General features: G+C 45.2%; 1 protein-coding gene across 1 annotated transcript; it reads left to right on the top strand.

Annotated features, from left to right (window-relative positions):
* Positions 1 to 3,839: 3,839 nt before the first annotated feature.
* Positions 3,840 to 14,261, top strand: GREM1 (gremlin 1, DAN family BMP antagonist). The gene is made up of 2 exons (XM_002200492.7): positions 3,840 to 4,199; positions 10,770 to 14,261. Exons 1-2 carry the CDS (start codon positions 4,000 to 4,002, stop codon positions 11,323 to 11,325), a joined length of 756 nt encoding a protein of 251 aa, XP_002200528.5. The 5' UTR covers positions 3,840 to 3,999; the 3' UTR covers positions 11,326 to 14,261.
* The last annotated feature ends 316 nt before the right edge of the window (positions 14,262 to 14,577 follow it).

Here is a 14,577-nt window from a genome sequence, read left to right as displayed (position 1 = left end):
TCATCTAATGCCAGTTATTATTGTTTGCCTACTTAGGTTTGAAATAAAAAGCAAAAACCACATTTTCCTTGCTGGTTTACAATGCAGTTTTTATCCATTACTTTTGGATATGTTTAAAATCCACAGGAAACTGAATTCTTTGAGTGTCAGACCTTTTCTAAGAGAAAACAAGGAGTGTTCTTCCCATATATAGCAAAGAAACTCACACACCTCAGCAGAAATGTAATGATGGCCCCACACAACACACACTACCAAGATCTTGCTTTGGCCCCAAGTCATGAATCACTTCTGAGGCACTGCTGATCTTACTCATCAAGTCAGGAAGACAGCAGTGTGCTCAGAAACTCAGAAGAGTTGAGTCAGTGCTTGTTCTAGACTCACTACAGCTCAGCTGGAAAAGTTACTACTGTGTTGGTGAGACAAATCAAGCTCCTTTCTCTCCTTAACAGAAGATTTCAAAAGACCAAGCAAAGCAGTTCAGATGTACCCTGTCTCTGTTGGACAGCTTGCCTTACTTCTGACCGTGCCTTACTTCTGGAGGAACAGGTCTAGGCATGAGAGATACTGGCTTTCTAGGTGTATTAGGGCCAGGTTCTCGGCTGTCATAGATCACTTACATCTCCCTGAGTCATTAAAAGCTATTCCAATTTACTCAAGAAGAGTGTGAATTTTGGCTTCTCTGCAAAGGCTTTTAGTAAGGTGCCAGCTGTCCTGGCAGTGAGGATACTTTGAGTAGCACTCAAAGCTAGCAGTAACATGCAGGAGCTCAGCCCAGTAACATTTCTCTCTGCAAGAATTAAGTACAGCACTTATTTTAAGCTTACACAATTCTTACTGTTCCATTAAAACAAAGAACAATTCACACAGTGAATACCAGCAAGAAATAGGAAAAAAAAAAAGCAAATAAAAACAAGGTAGTTGTAGTTGTCAGGTTCACAGCACACACCACTACCATCCAATGACATTAAAGCTCTTCATCTCAAACCTATACCACAAAACCAAGTACATTTCCATAGGCCTCCTTAATACTAAATAATTAAACAACATTTCCCCATGGGTATTCCCATGGGGAATGTAACTGGGTGCATTTTTAACCAGTCTTTGGTTGAGATCTAACCAGCACAGCTGAAGCTTTGGAGCAAACCCATGGAATGTTTTGTTAAGGATTCCAGCAGAAATAAAGAACTCTTCCAAGCTGGAAATTATTCCAGATACCTGAAAGAATGATGAGGGGAAAAGAGATCTTTCCCCCTGCCTCCCCCAATCTCAAACAAATAAAAAGAGGCATAACATTTTTTTTAATGTCCTTTCAAAAATATTTTAAAAATAATTCTACCTTCATCCAGTCCAGATGCCACGGCAATTATTTATCTTGTTGCTACTGAAATTTATTTTTTGTATTTTTGTGAATGAGAAAGCAAATACTTGCAGAAATAATTCTACTTTCCAACTGTCAGAGAAATCTGAACACTTGTCTTGCTTGACCCAAGGTGCTAGTGCATACGTGGAACACTGCAGATTAAGCTAAGAGAAAGAAGCCAGATGAGAAGATACGGTATAGGATATTCAGCTGCAAGAAAAGGAAGATGAATCTTGAGGAGGCAACACAACTTCTATACCAGGACCTGTTTCCTAAAGTGTTTCTTAGTGTGCTTTAAGTCAGTGAGAGCTTCTCCAGATCACAAACTCTGGCTAGATGCCTGAATGCAGTAAGGCATTAAGTGGGCATACCTGCTCTGCAATTGCTGCCCAGAAACATCATCTAGGAAAGGCAATGCCAGAGTGGCATGACAATGACACCCCAGAAAAATACAGCAGAGAGGCAGCTTGCCTGCAGCAGTGCCTGGAAGAGCCTTCAGTGGCAGTGCCATGGTGGGCACTAAGAGGAGCTCAGATCAAAGTGCAGAAAGCAGCTGGTGCTTCCCGCAGCACCCTCCAGGGCTTGGGTTGCAGCCCTGCGGAGGGGCAGCACAGAGCAGCGCCCCAGCCTCTCTGGGGCTGGTAATCAGAGTGAGAGACAGAGAGCAAAAGAAACCTGCATAGACCCTTTCAATTCAGTAGAACTCCTTCACAGAAGGAAATGGAAAAGAGAACAAAGTCTGTCAACATACTGAGAGGTGGGAATTGTGACCTTTTCTTTGGAATCACGAAGGAAGGACAACAATTACTTAAAAAAAATAAAATAAAATAAAATCAATAGCACTTTTATGAGTAAAAAACCCAACCAAACATAATCCTACAAATCCCCTAGGCCTCTTCTTCTATCCATATAGATGTCATTTACTGTAATTCCTTGCCAGTAATCCTTCCCCCATTAACTGTCTTTGAATTTCAGTGCTCCTGCACACCAGCTCATTTTCTCTCTCATGCTGCCACCTACCACCGCGCTATGGTGACTTGTCCTGTGACTGATTTCTTTTTTTTAACAAGTTGTCGCTAAATGTGTGTGAATTATTGTAATGGGCCTAATTAACTACCTTGCTAAGCACTCAGGCTCTAAAAGAAACCAAGCGTCGGCCTCAGCAAAGAGCAAGCTACCGCTAAGTACTGTGAAAGTCAGAAACTTGGCATTTTGCCGAGCTCTGGCATCCCTAATGTAGCAAATCCTTTCATTTTAATTCGTCTTCCCCATCTGCAAGTAAAACAACCTCTTAGGTGAGATCCGGGCCCGGTGGGTGCTGACTGCTGGTGACCGAGGAGCAGGGCTGGTTTGATTCACGGCAGTAACTTGTACCCAGCAGCAAGGAGAGCACAGATCTGTCGGCACCACCTGCAGCGCTCGCGTGCGTGGCAGAGCTTCCCTCAGCGCTGCTTTCCGCTGCGTGATGCCCGCAGCTGGACGCGGCAGCTGACAAACGCCTCCGTTTCCTCAGCAAGCCCAAAAGTCAGCCCGTGGCTCAGAGGCTGCTCCTGCCCGTAAGGACTGCGGTAGCCCCGCAAGAGATGAGCGCCGGCACTGAGCGCTTGGAGGACGGGGCCCGCCCAGCACCGGAGAAAGCGCAGGCTTCGCTGCGGAGCTGTGCGGTCCGCCCGCCCTCCAGGGCTCTGCCGCCCCTCGATGCCCGCAGATTCGGAGTACACCTTCGGGCAGCAGCTGCGCAGAGAGATGATCCTGGTTACTGCTGGGACAGGCTGGGTCCGCAAAATGCTCAGCCCAGCCGGTTTCTGCCTACTTTCGAGCGACTCCTGGGACCCCGCGGGGGCTGGCTCGGTGTGGTTCGCTGCCCCCGCGGCCGCCCCGACGGCCGGGCGGCTCCGGCCGGCTCCGCGCCCAGCCCCGGCGGGACGCGCCGCTCCTTCGTCGTCCTTGCCCCTAGCGGGAGGCTTGAGGAGCCCCCCGCTCCCCGAGAGACACAGTGACGGGACACCGGAGGTGTCTCGCCTCTTGCAGGATAAAATAAAAAAATAAAAAAAAAAAAAGAAGAAAAAAGACAAACACCCCCACCCCCTTGCCCCCTAAAAAACCAAACCCGCAATGATACAGAGCCATGAGCGCGGGGCTGCGGATCGGGAGCTACGGTTTAACACCCCGCACACAGACATTGCCACAAAGGCTTTTTTCTCCAAAGCTGCGAAATTCCCCGCACGCTGCAGAACCGCAGAAAGCCAATTTGCAAGAGCCGCGAAGGTGGCTGCCTCCCCGCAGCGGGCCCACTCGCCCAGCCGGCTCATGGGCACGGAAGCGCCCAGCGTGCACGGAAGGGCGGCGGAGGCGGTGGCAGGGGGGTAGGATTTAATCCTTCTTAACTGTCATACTTTAATAGGGATGGAAAATGTGAATTTTCTGTGCATTCCAGGAACAATTCCTTGGGGTGGTGACCTTTAGCACCGATTCTCTGAAGACAGGAAAGTAGTCGAGTGTTTATCTGGATGACTGAAAGCTTTCCCTGGTGGAAGTTTATGGAAGTGTTAAAAGGGGCGGATAACACGGGCTTTGGAGGCGCTTGTCCAATGATCTGGAGGGGCTTGGAGAGCAGATCTCAGCTGGCAGACATTTAAATGGGAGACAGCTCGGCGCTGCTGCAATTTGTAGGCAGGACCCGACATTCTCTCTCTCTATGGACTCCCGGGCAGATCCGGGCTCCCACGCCACCCGCTCCAGCGAGTGACCCACCGGTTAGAGCCCCGCAGAGCCCCAGGCCACGCCGGGGAGCCACCGCGACCGAGCCGAGCCCCGCCGCGGAGCCGCCGCCGCGCAGGTGAGCTGGGACGCGCCGCGCTGCGCGCACTTTCAGCGGGGGCGCGAACAGGTCCGGCAGCTGCGGAGTTCGGCCAGTCTCTGTAGGAGGCAAAATTTTAAGCTTTCTATCCTACCTTCAGAGAGGGGCAAGGGAAGGAGCCGTTCGCCAGTGTCTAGCAAAACTCCAGGGCGTCTAGGTTTTGCAGGGGGCGACGCCCGTGCCTCCCGTCCTCGGGAGTGAGGCGCGCCGACCTTTCCGCCGCAGCGCTGGGGATTAGGGCACCGTTACATCTTCTTTCCCCTCACAAGCACGGGGACTGCAAAAGCCCCGTTAGCTCTGCCTCTCATCTCCGCCTACAGCATCACTCCTGACAAATTGGATTCGGCGCCCACCCGAGACACGGAAAAATCCCGGCCCGGCCTCCGCACGGAGCGGGGCGGGGGCAGATCCCCAGGTGCCAGCCCCATCCCGTCTCGTCCCGTCCCGCCGAGCTGCCCTCTGCGAGGCCGCTCAGCCCCCGGCTCTGTTCTGGGTCGCCTTTGCCCTTCGGAGGAGCGTGCTCCTGGTACCTCAGAAGCTCCCGGGCGGGGTGCGTGCCGTCCGGGAGACTCGGGGTGTGCCAGCGCGCTCGGGTGCCGCGGAGCGGAGGCTCCGCACCGGCAGCCGCCCGTGGGCAGCACCGCGCGTCCTGCACCGCGCAGCCTCGGGCGGGGCGGGACCGGAGCGGGCGAAATGCGGCTCCACCGCTGAGCTCGGCGACCTCCGCCGCCTCTCCGCCCACCTGACTCGGAGCCGCGGGAGTTTTGTCGAGCCGACGGCTCCGTGAGTCCGTCGGTCACCGCTGCCCTTACCGCGCTGACAGGCCCCTCGGCCCCGCCGCAGGAGCGCCGGCCGTGCAGCTCCGCGGGCGCGGATGGGCAGCGCTCCTCCCGGCCCGGGGCCAGCGGCACGGCTCGGCGCAGGGCTTTTCCCTTCTGGAGCACGCCCGCTTGCTTGCCCCGTCCGTTTCAATACGATCCCCCGGGGGTTTGGCAGTCCTTTCAGCGAGTTCGTGCTCCGTTGGGTTAACCGGGACGGCGGCCGTGCCCCGTGGGAAGAGCCGGTCGGTGCCGCCAGCCGCCGCCAGGAGCGTCCACGCCCGCGGGGAGTCGGGCCGAGTCGCTCCCGGCCGTGCCAAGCCAAACCTGCGGTCTCCCCGCCCTGACGGCAGCCGGCCATCCCCGCGGCGCCGGGGCCAGCCCGTGTTACCTCTGGGCCTGGGCGGTGCGGCGGGGCCCTCCTGCCCCGCGGCCGTGCGGGGCTGGCCGGGAGCGCGGCCCCGGCCCGCTGTGCTCAGCCGCAGCGTCCCTTCGTGGCCATCAGCCGCCGCCTCGTTCCTGGTGTCCCACTCGTGGCTCCTCTCGGCGAAAGAATGGCAAGCGAAGCCCGTTTCGGTCACCAGGGCTGAGACGCTAACCTACTTTTGCATAGATGGGGCTCTGAGGCGCCAGCGCGCGTTTGGCTCTCCCTGCTGCTGACAGGACGCGGGGTTTACTCAGGCGTTCTGTGAGCGGCGACTTTTGGGTGGCCAGTGGTCAGTGGCCCCCCAGCCTCAGCTGCCCCTGAGCCCAGCCCGGCGACCCGTGAGCTGCAGAAGCGCTTTGCTCCTGCCCCGCTCCTCTCTGAGCCCGGGGATAAGCAACCAGCGTGCGCTGGGTCTGGGTGTAAGTGACAGGCGGCACCGATGACCGGAGGAGCTCCCTGCTCCTCTTTCGCCTTCAGTGCCAAGCTGTGCCTAAAGCATTTATGTTTTTTCTCTCGGCAGTGCTCCCCAGAAATGCGTAGTTTGTGCCGAAGACTCTCCTTTTCAGCACGCGCGGCAGTGCAGAGAGAAGAGCAAAGCTATTCTGGTTGTTTTAGGGCTCCGTGAGGAAATGTGTCTGAAGGAGTTTGGCGCTAGGAGGCTGGGAGCTGTCAGGCTGCCTGGGCGTCTCCAGGCAAGGCACACTCGGGTTTGGTACCAGCCGTGGCCACCATGTTCAGCTTCCCGGGAGTCCCATAGGATCTCCTACAGAAAAATAGTTTCTTAAACGAGGAATTCTCAAGGTTTCAAGGGTTGGTTTGTTTGTTTGTTTTAAAATTGCTGCCTACACTCCTTATATGTCTCAAAACTCCCCATCTCTATGACTCTCAAGAAGCAATTTTCTGAAATGTAAATATATCCAAATTCTATGAAACACAGATGTTAGTTTTTCTGTCTTGATTCAGAAAAAAATGCAGTTTTCTGGGAACTGCCATTACTATGCTTTTTTAATATTTAAAAATACAGATCTATGAAGTATGAAAATATTACATAAGAGTGTTTCTGTAATTCAGATGTAATATGCGAGGCATAAAATTATTCTGATCCTTCGGGACATAAACCACTTCTATTTTTGCAGTAGTTAAAGGGATTGTGTTTTGCATCTTTCTTTGGCTTGTATTTGAAGTCCACCAAGTAACTGTTGGTTGTGGGGTTTTTTTTTTTTTAGTTCTTCATCAGATTATTTTTCATGTTTCTTGTGAAGCACAGGAGTGCATGGCTCTTCAGAATATTTTCCTAGTAAATGGGGTTTACAGATGAAGTTACAGGCCTGTTAAGATCTGTGACAATTTTGCTGTATATTTCAACCAGGTTTCCATCCAGATCCTTTAAACAAGTTGCATTGAGCTAAAAATGTCAGTAGTAACTTTCTGACTCTGCCTAGGAACTCACAGAGAAATTCTGTCTATGAACTGACATGTGGGGAACCTTAATTCATAGCAGAAAATGTATAAATGAAAAAAATTACAGCCTAATCGTATGAAATAGTAAACCTGAAAGCATTTACATTTCTCTCTCAATAGTTGCTAGTATTAATCCACACATTTCTTAATCTGTTTTAGATGATGAGATCTCAGGCTCTAGATAAACCACATATGAAGTGATATGAATGTTAGGGCCCAATTCTGCTCCTGTTTGAAGTCAGTAATAAAACTTCTTTTGGCTTTGGGACTAAGAGCTTACAGATGATGAAAAATGGAACTCCACAGTGAAATGTGGAAAGAATAGAGTTTTGGAGTATTGTGTTACTTTTAAAAAATAAATATTAGTCCTGTCATATCTCTCTGGATCTGAATGAAATGAGGGAACTGATCGTTTTGGTTATGGTCATCTGTTTGTTCAAAGGATTCTCAAATGACTTCTCCAAAAGATTTCTGGTTGTGCCAGTGTAACAGCCAGTTAGTATCAAGTAATGAAAATTTTGCAGAAACATGGAATATAAGCTTTTAAAGCCTGATTCTCAGCTGCAGAGCTATAACTTCTGCAGAATTATGACTGTAATGAGGAGAAAAAGCATTTACTTCAGGAGAGGTTTCTCTTCAGTAAAACTTTGGGTATGGTAACGCTGATTTTAGTTCTACTGTCTTCTTCGTGTTCTGCTTCTTTTAGTAAAAAAAAAACAACACTGTTATAGAAACATTCACAACTGCTAACTCATAGATGGATGAACCACTTCACTTCCTAATGTAAGCAAAAGGTGTCATCTCTCATAAGCAAAAGCATTGATTGCCCTGGGACCAGAGGTGCTGCAGGGTACCCATACTGCATTTTTGCTGTTTTCCTTCCTGAGGCATACCACCTCATTTTCTTTTGTATTTTGCATTTTAAAAAGTAAAATCCTTATTTAAAAATAAAATTTTCATCGGTTATTAAAGAAGATCCTGCTTAGATGCTTTGAGGATCTTGAGCCCCTTCTGTATTTAACCTGTATTTATCCCTATATTTCTGGATTAATTTTAGATGTGTGTTTTGGAAGTGACCATAACAAATGTTTCTGCTGAGTGGCTAATTTTCATTTGAGTTACAATTTCTGTTATGAGCATGTAATGCAGCTTCCACCTTTAAGGCTGGAAACCAACCCAGTGAAAAATTACCTTCCTCCCAGTTTAGGATTACACTGAAACACATGCTTGCATTTCCTTAGGGATAAGCATGTGCTTAATAAAGTTGCATGAATCTGGGCTACAGATCTTACAATAGTATCTATTACTGTGAAATGTCCCCCAGATTCCCATCCCAGAGTACACCATACACCTAATTTTCGTAGGACTAGACCTTGCTGTGCCACTGATTGCACATCTCTGGAGGAAAAAAAAAAGGAAGAAAAAATGTGTGGCTAATAATTTTTGAAAATAAAAGGAGTCCAGGAATATGCATGTTGGTGGAACCTCATTCAAGTTGTAGGACGCGAAATAAAATAAACACCTGAAATTTTCTGGCACTGCTTACAACCTAGCAATTTATTTTCAACTTTATGCAATCACTTTTTTTTTTTCTTTTAAGACTCTGGCACCATATTGAGTAAATAAAGTGCATATTAAAATAATGGTGACTAGACAGTCACCAGATAAATAAGAATAGTTTTGGAAGAAATCATTCTGATCTCTTGAGGGAATAAGCAATAGTTAATAATTCTTTGAAAACTTATTTTTAAGACAAAATTAAAATGAAACATGTTTAAATAATATTCAGGTTGTAATAAAGATGAGGAAAAAACAGCAAATGTGAAGTTCAGGCTGACACTTGAAATTATGCTGCATTATTCCTTAATTGGAATATACTCAATTTATTTTTGTCTGTATCAAAGCCTTAAGGTTACTAAAATAGTGTGTTCCATATCATATTTCATTTAGATACTAACAGCAGCCCTTCCAAATTGTCTGTTGGAGTCACCAATTGTGTCATTCTTACACCCCTTCCTTGACTGCCGAAATAGGACATGCTGGTACATAGATTACCGAAATTAATGCATACATCTATGATATATCAGGAACTCCAGGTGCTCTAACAATCTGCTGACAAACACAAAAAATATTAGATCCACAAGCAACTCCTTGAATGTAGTGGAACCCCCTATGACACTTTTCTACTTTGGAAATTCCTCTCCCAGTCCATTTGATGAGAAAGGCTGTTTGAACAGCATAACATTTATTTTCTCCATGTGACTGGAAAGACCTAAGAACTGAGAAATTAGCAGTTGTTTTTTACAGCAAATAGTACTTACCCTGAGCCTCTGCTGAGTCTCTAGGTGGCCCTCACAGCACTGGCATTTGGCTGCTTTCCTGCCTAGTTGTGTGGTCTCAGGCAGAGCGGATGAAGCCGTCCAGGACAGTGCCCATGGTTTCACATGTTTCTCGGGCAGTAACACAAGAAGGACTCATCAATTCAAACGCTGTTTTTTTCCATACTGATAAAGCAAGTCAAGTGCTACAACAATTACTTCCTCAGCATTTGTTTTCACAGTCCTTTCCCTTTTTAATGCCTGTGTCTCTTCACAATTTTAGTGTTTTCACAGTGTTTTTTTGCAATTAGTTGCTCATTTCTGGTGCCTTCTTCCACGCTTCCATGGGGAGGGTCTCTCAGAGACTTATTCCTTCATCTGTCTGTCTTGCTACCACGAAGCTCCTTTCAGGAAAACTTGGAGACAGACCATGGTGCTTCTGGAAGGGGGAAGTGTGATGCTGATGAGTTTCTTCCATGCTGGTTGGTGTTTTAAGCTGACTGAACAGCTTCAAGAACTCAGATTTGGGAAGCAGCAGAAATGGTGGCATAAGGGAGGAAAGTATAAGTAGGAAAACTATTCCTATGCAATAATTAGGTTTGGAGCAGCCACACAGTTTTGAAGGACCTGATCATCTCTACTTAACTGCACTTCCTGAAGTGGTCTTTTTTTTGTGTGCATAAACTCTATGATATTTAATGTCATTTACATAATTCTGCTGTCCTCTGACAACATCATTCTGTATAAAATGAATAAGATTTAGGGATCTGAAAAATTCTTAGCACTGTGATTGCATCTGTATTGCTTCTATCAAGGATTCTGGGTAATGTATGAGAGGATGTAGTTTGAAATGGTAAGACTCTTTTAACCTGTACCTAATTATTCTTTCATGTTTGTTGCCTAACTTGTTGCACATCTCTCAGCTTAAGCATCATTACACTCATTACATTGGACCCCTTTAGAGATGCAGTGTGGCAGAGGTTGGGAAGCTGTAAAACAGGCTGCAGGTGTATACAACATATACATTATATACTGGATGTGCATTATACAAGGAGCTCTATAAAGTTTCTGATTCTGATTAAGGAACACAAATCTAGACTGCATCTGCTGAGACAAAGACTTTAGCCCTCTGGTATTGTAGGTAGCTGTGTCATGTAAATGAATCCTTGTGTAGTATAAAATTTGTTCTTCACCTGTTGTAAGTCAGGAGCATATGCACACTGAATATGTCAGTGAGCTATAAGAAGGGAATGAGAATTAGGCACATGGAGAAAAGAGCTGGAAAAAATGGAGGACACACAAACAAAACTCTGTTTGGGCTTACTTTCAATAACTCTATTCAAAACCTTTTATCACTAGGTAGTTAGGGAACAGCTTTCCATCTGGTACAGTCTTGAATGCTTATGTTTTATAAGTGTGTGTGCACACATTTCTTTTATGGAGCTGAAAATTTAGTGCATACCTGGCTTCTGTTGCTATCTGAAATTCACAACTGTGCTTTATTTTCTCCACTTCCTTCATATAGGATGGTTCGCACACTGTATGCCATCAGTGCCTTGTTTCTTCTGATGGGATTTCTGCTGCCAGCAGCTGAAGGGAGAAAGCGGAATCGTGGATCTCAAGGTGCTATCCCTCCTCCTGTCAAGGATCAGCCCAATGATTCGGAGCAAATGCAGACACAGCAGCAGTCAGGCTCCAGGCATCGAGAGCGAGGAAAAGGCACCTCGATGCCTGCTGAAGAGGTGCTGGAGTCCAGTCAGGAGGCACTGCACATCACTGAGCGCAAGTACCTAAAGCGGGATTGGTGTAAAACCCAGCCCCTCAAACAAACTATCCACGAAGAAGGCTGCAACAGTCGTACCATTATCAACAGGTTCTGCTATGGCCAGTGCAATTCCTTCTATATCCCCAGGCACGTCCGTAAAGAAGAAGGCTCCTTCCAGTCCTGTTCTTTCTGCAAACCCAAGAAATTCACCACCATGACTGTTACACTCAATTGCCCTGAGCTGCAGCCCCCAAGAAAGAAAAAAAGAATCACCCGAGTTAAGGAGTGCCGGTGTATATCTATTGACTTGGACTAAACTGAGAAAAAGGAGCAATTGCACTCTGACTGTATGCAATCACTGCCAGCGTGAGAGTGAGTGGCATGAACTAGCCTACCTTCAAGGCTGGGCAAAACTGAAAGGGACCTAGTGAATTACCTAGAGCAAACAAAACCCCCCAAAAGAAAGAAGAAGTTCATGTAAAGAAAGGACATGCATGTGTGTATGTGTGTAAGAGAGAAAATTGATACGGACGAGCAAATGCACGAATGTTCACTACCAAAAAAAAAAAAAAAAAAAACACCAAAAAAAAAAAACCAAAGTAATGGGGTATGAGACATTAAAAAACCCCTAATTACCCGTAGTCATGAATTAGGTTTCCTAATTCATGTGCATATTCACATTTTTGCTGCTTGCTGGGAAAGTGGAGCTGTGGCTTTTGCAAATGTTCACCTTTGTGCTATCTGCTTTTACTGTATTACGTGAAACATCAAAGCGAGGGGACAATATATTTCAAAGCATTAATCTATTCTTATATAAGAAATAGACAAAGAGCAATTTAAAGTGTAGCACAGCCATCACTGAAAATAGAAGCTGTGTTGAGAGTTTGTAACACGCTTCTTCAAAAAAATAGCTCTAATCCAAAAGCCATGTCTGGAGAACAATGGGGGGATGTGGGAGTGCTGAAAAGTCAATATAGGTGGATGGGAAACAGATCTACAGCAACTTAGAAAGCAAAAGGTCAAAGCAAGTAGACAGGGAGAGTACAAAAGGAGTAGAAAAAGGAAAGATACATAAATAGGAAAACACAGCGGAAGAGATATTGTCTTCTGTTTACGTTTTGCTTTAATTTATATACCTAGTCATATATTACATAAATTAAAAAGAAACTATATACAAGGCTATAAATATACATCTGAATTCTGATGGCTCTCTAAACCAAACAGAACCCATTCTTATGCCACTAGATCCATTTGATGTCTTGTATTTCTGATACCAGTTATTCTTCATATCTACATATATATGTATATGCAGTATCTTTTAGGCAGTGGTATCTATACGTACATGCAATGAGTGTGCCTACTTCATTGTGTGAATCCAAACTCCTCTTTTTCACACACATACATAACCACAGCACAGAAATCTTGCTAACCAAAATCAAGTACAGAATGGCAGTAATTTAGTACATAAAGAGTAGAGCAAAAATTAAAACAAGTATCATGTGACTGAAAATGCAATAACCACACAAGAGACAAAAGACACGACATTCATGACTAGTAAACATTGCATTGTTATTGTTATTTTAGCTTTGCCACAGGCATGCAGTTTGTTGAAACAGAGATGCAGAACTTTGCCAGCATTGGTCCTCTTTTTATATCTTTTACCACAGACTTGCATTTAAACTGGATTTGGAGTAAGTAAAGAGAATTTCCTGAACACTTAGGGCTGACTGCCCCTCTCATTTGGAGGGAAAAAACATAAAAAGGGACACACTACTTCCAACAGCTCAATGACTCTCACCTGTGAGGTTATCTTGTCTTTTCTTTCCTTCAGGCTTAGGAGCTTAAAATTGGTCAGGGCTGTAAAGTTTGGTAAGAGCACAGAAGGTCCTAAGAAAAGGTTAATTTAATGAGGTGTGTCGTGGGGATTGGACCAGAGAGGCAGCCCATCCGTGCATGCTGTCCTTGTTATCCTGAGCTCTCGATGGTCCACGTTTACTGTATGATGAGTCTTGGAGGGTCCAGGACTCGGGTTCCCCACTCAGCTACAATATTCTGTAGCATCCACTATCAGTGTAAGTGTGCCCTCTCCCACCAGACGCCTCTCTCAGCCATAAGGTGATTATTTTGTCATTATTTCTAGCCATAGAATGTTGAGGAGGACAATTTTGCCCATATTAACTTGTCCAAAGGGAAAGATATATGACGAGTGGCATGTCACGGGTGCATCCTATGTAGCCTCATTTTATCAATTGTCCCCACCTGTTACATAATGCGTCATACATTTATTGATGATATCCTGCATCTCTACAACTCATCTATTTTTGCTCTAAAATCCACTGCTGTGAGGTTTGTGTTTGTAAAATTAAGGGATTGCAACGAATTTATTGGTATTATTAAAATACATTTCATTTGGTGTGCTCTCACTCAGCAGTTTGACACATGTCTTCATGGATTTTAAAATCCAGTTTTAAAATCTGGAATTATAGGAGGCAGGTTTCCACTGTGTGGAATGTGAATAGTTAAACAGAAAGATATGGATATTTAATGTTATTATTAATACAAATTCTCTTTCACTGATAATAGGCAGGGAATATTTTCCTTTAAATTACTTTTTTTATTTTTTTTTCCCAGGGGAAAGGGCCAACCTCAGTCATTGCTGGAAATTTTGTACTAGCTTGGGTTTTTGTCCAAGAAATGGGAACACCTTATGATTTTTTCTTCATGTATAGTTGACAGCAAAATTCACATTTTCTTTGACAGAGACTGCTATGTACCTAACCCCTTAGCTGTTAAGCAAAGCTTCAAACATTAGTGACTCCTTTAAGTTTTGTCTAGAATTCTCAAGGAAAATTGATAAAAGTATTCCAAATCTTTATGTTCTAAAACTGCCTGTGCATAGATCATGATGGAGCTCCCCTTGAGGCAGATCCCCCTCACCCATGTAAATTTTATACAAAGAACTTCTATGAATTGCTAGTTATTGCCTGAGAGTAAGAAAGTTCTGCTAACTTACAATTATATGAGATATTTAATATCAACCACAATATGTATTTAAATGTCTGCTTTATTCTAAAAACAATGGACTATATAACCTAAGGCTGCAGTATTTTCATGCTCAGTCTCACAAAGCAAAACTTGGTTTAAAATGAAGTTTTAATTATTTTGTAACTGAATAGAATTGGAGTTTTTTCTTCCCAGCATTTTGTACGTCATTTTAACTACTAGTAACAAATAAATAAAATATCTTCTCTAGCCTGTGTCTATTGTTGTTTGTTTTTTGGTTTTTTGTGGTTTTTTTAGTTTAGATTTTCCCCCCCTTCCTCAAGTTTCCAGCTCTTTCTGGATCTGTTGTACTTTATCCTGACTTCTGTGGTTTCTTCTAATTATAAAAGGCTTTACATTATGACAATAAGGCATAGAGACAAGCAATGGCACCATCATTCAACACGGCTACTTCAATAAGGCTTTTAAATGAGATCTGTCACTTCCCCCTCACCCTTCCACAATTTATAGAAGGAAAATCTCAGTCTTTGCTCACACTTTTCCCCTTGTAAACCATAGAGTGACA

The sequence above is a fragment of the Taeniopygia guttata genome, chromosome 5 (genome assembly GCF_048771995.1).
Source record: "Taeniopygia guttata chromosome 5, bTaeGut7.mat, whole genome shotgun sequence".
Lineage (NCBI taxonomy): Eukaryota > Metazoa > Chordata > Aves > Passeriformes > Estrildidae > Taeniopygia > Taeniopygia guttata.
Note: the sequence above shows the minus strand (reverse complement) of the source record. Positions and strands in the feature narration are given on the sequence as shown.

Excerpts from the sequence above, each read along its gene's own strand:
- GREM1 (XM_002200492.7), top strand. The coding sequence starts at position 4,000 with ATGGGAGACAGCTCGGCGCTGCTGCAATTTGTAGGCAGGACCCGACAT. Across the intron at positions 4,200-10,769 it reads GCGGAGCCGCCGCCGCGCAG|GATGGTTCGCACACTGTATG; the intron begins GTGAGCTGGGAC and ends TCCTTCATATAG.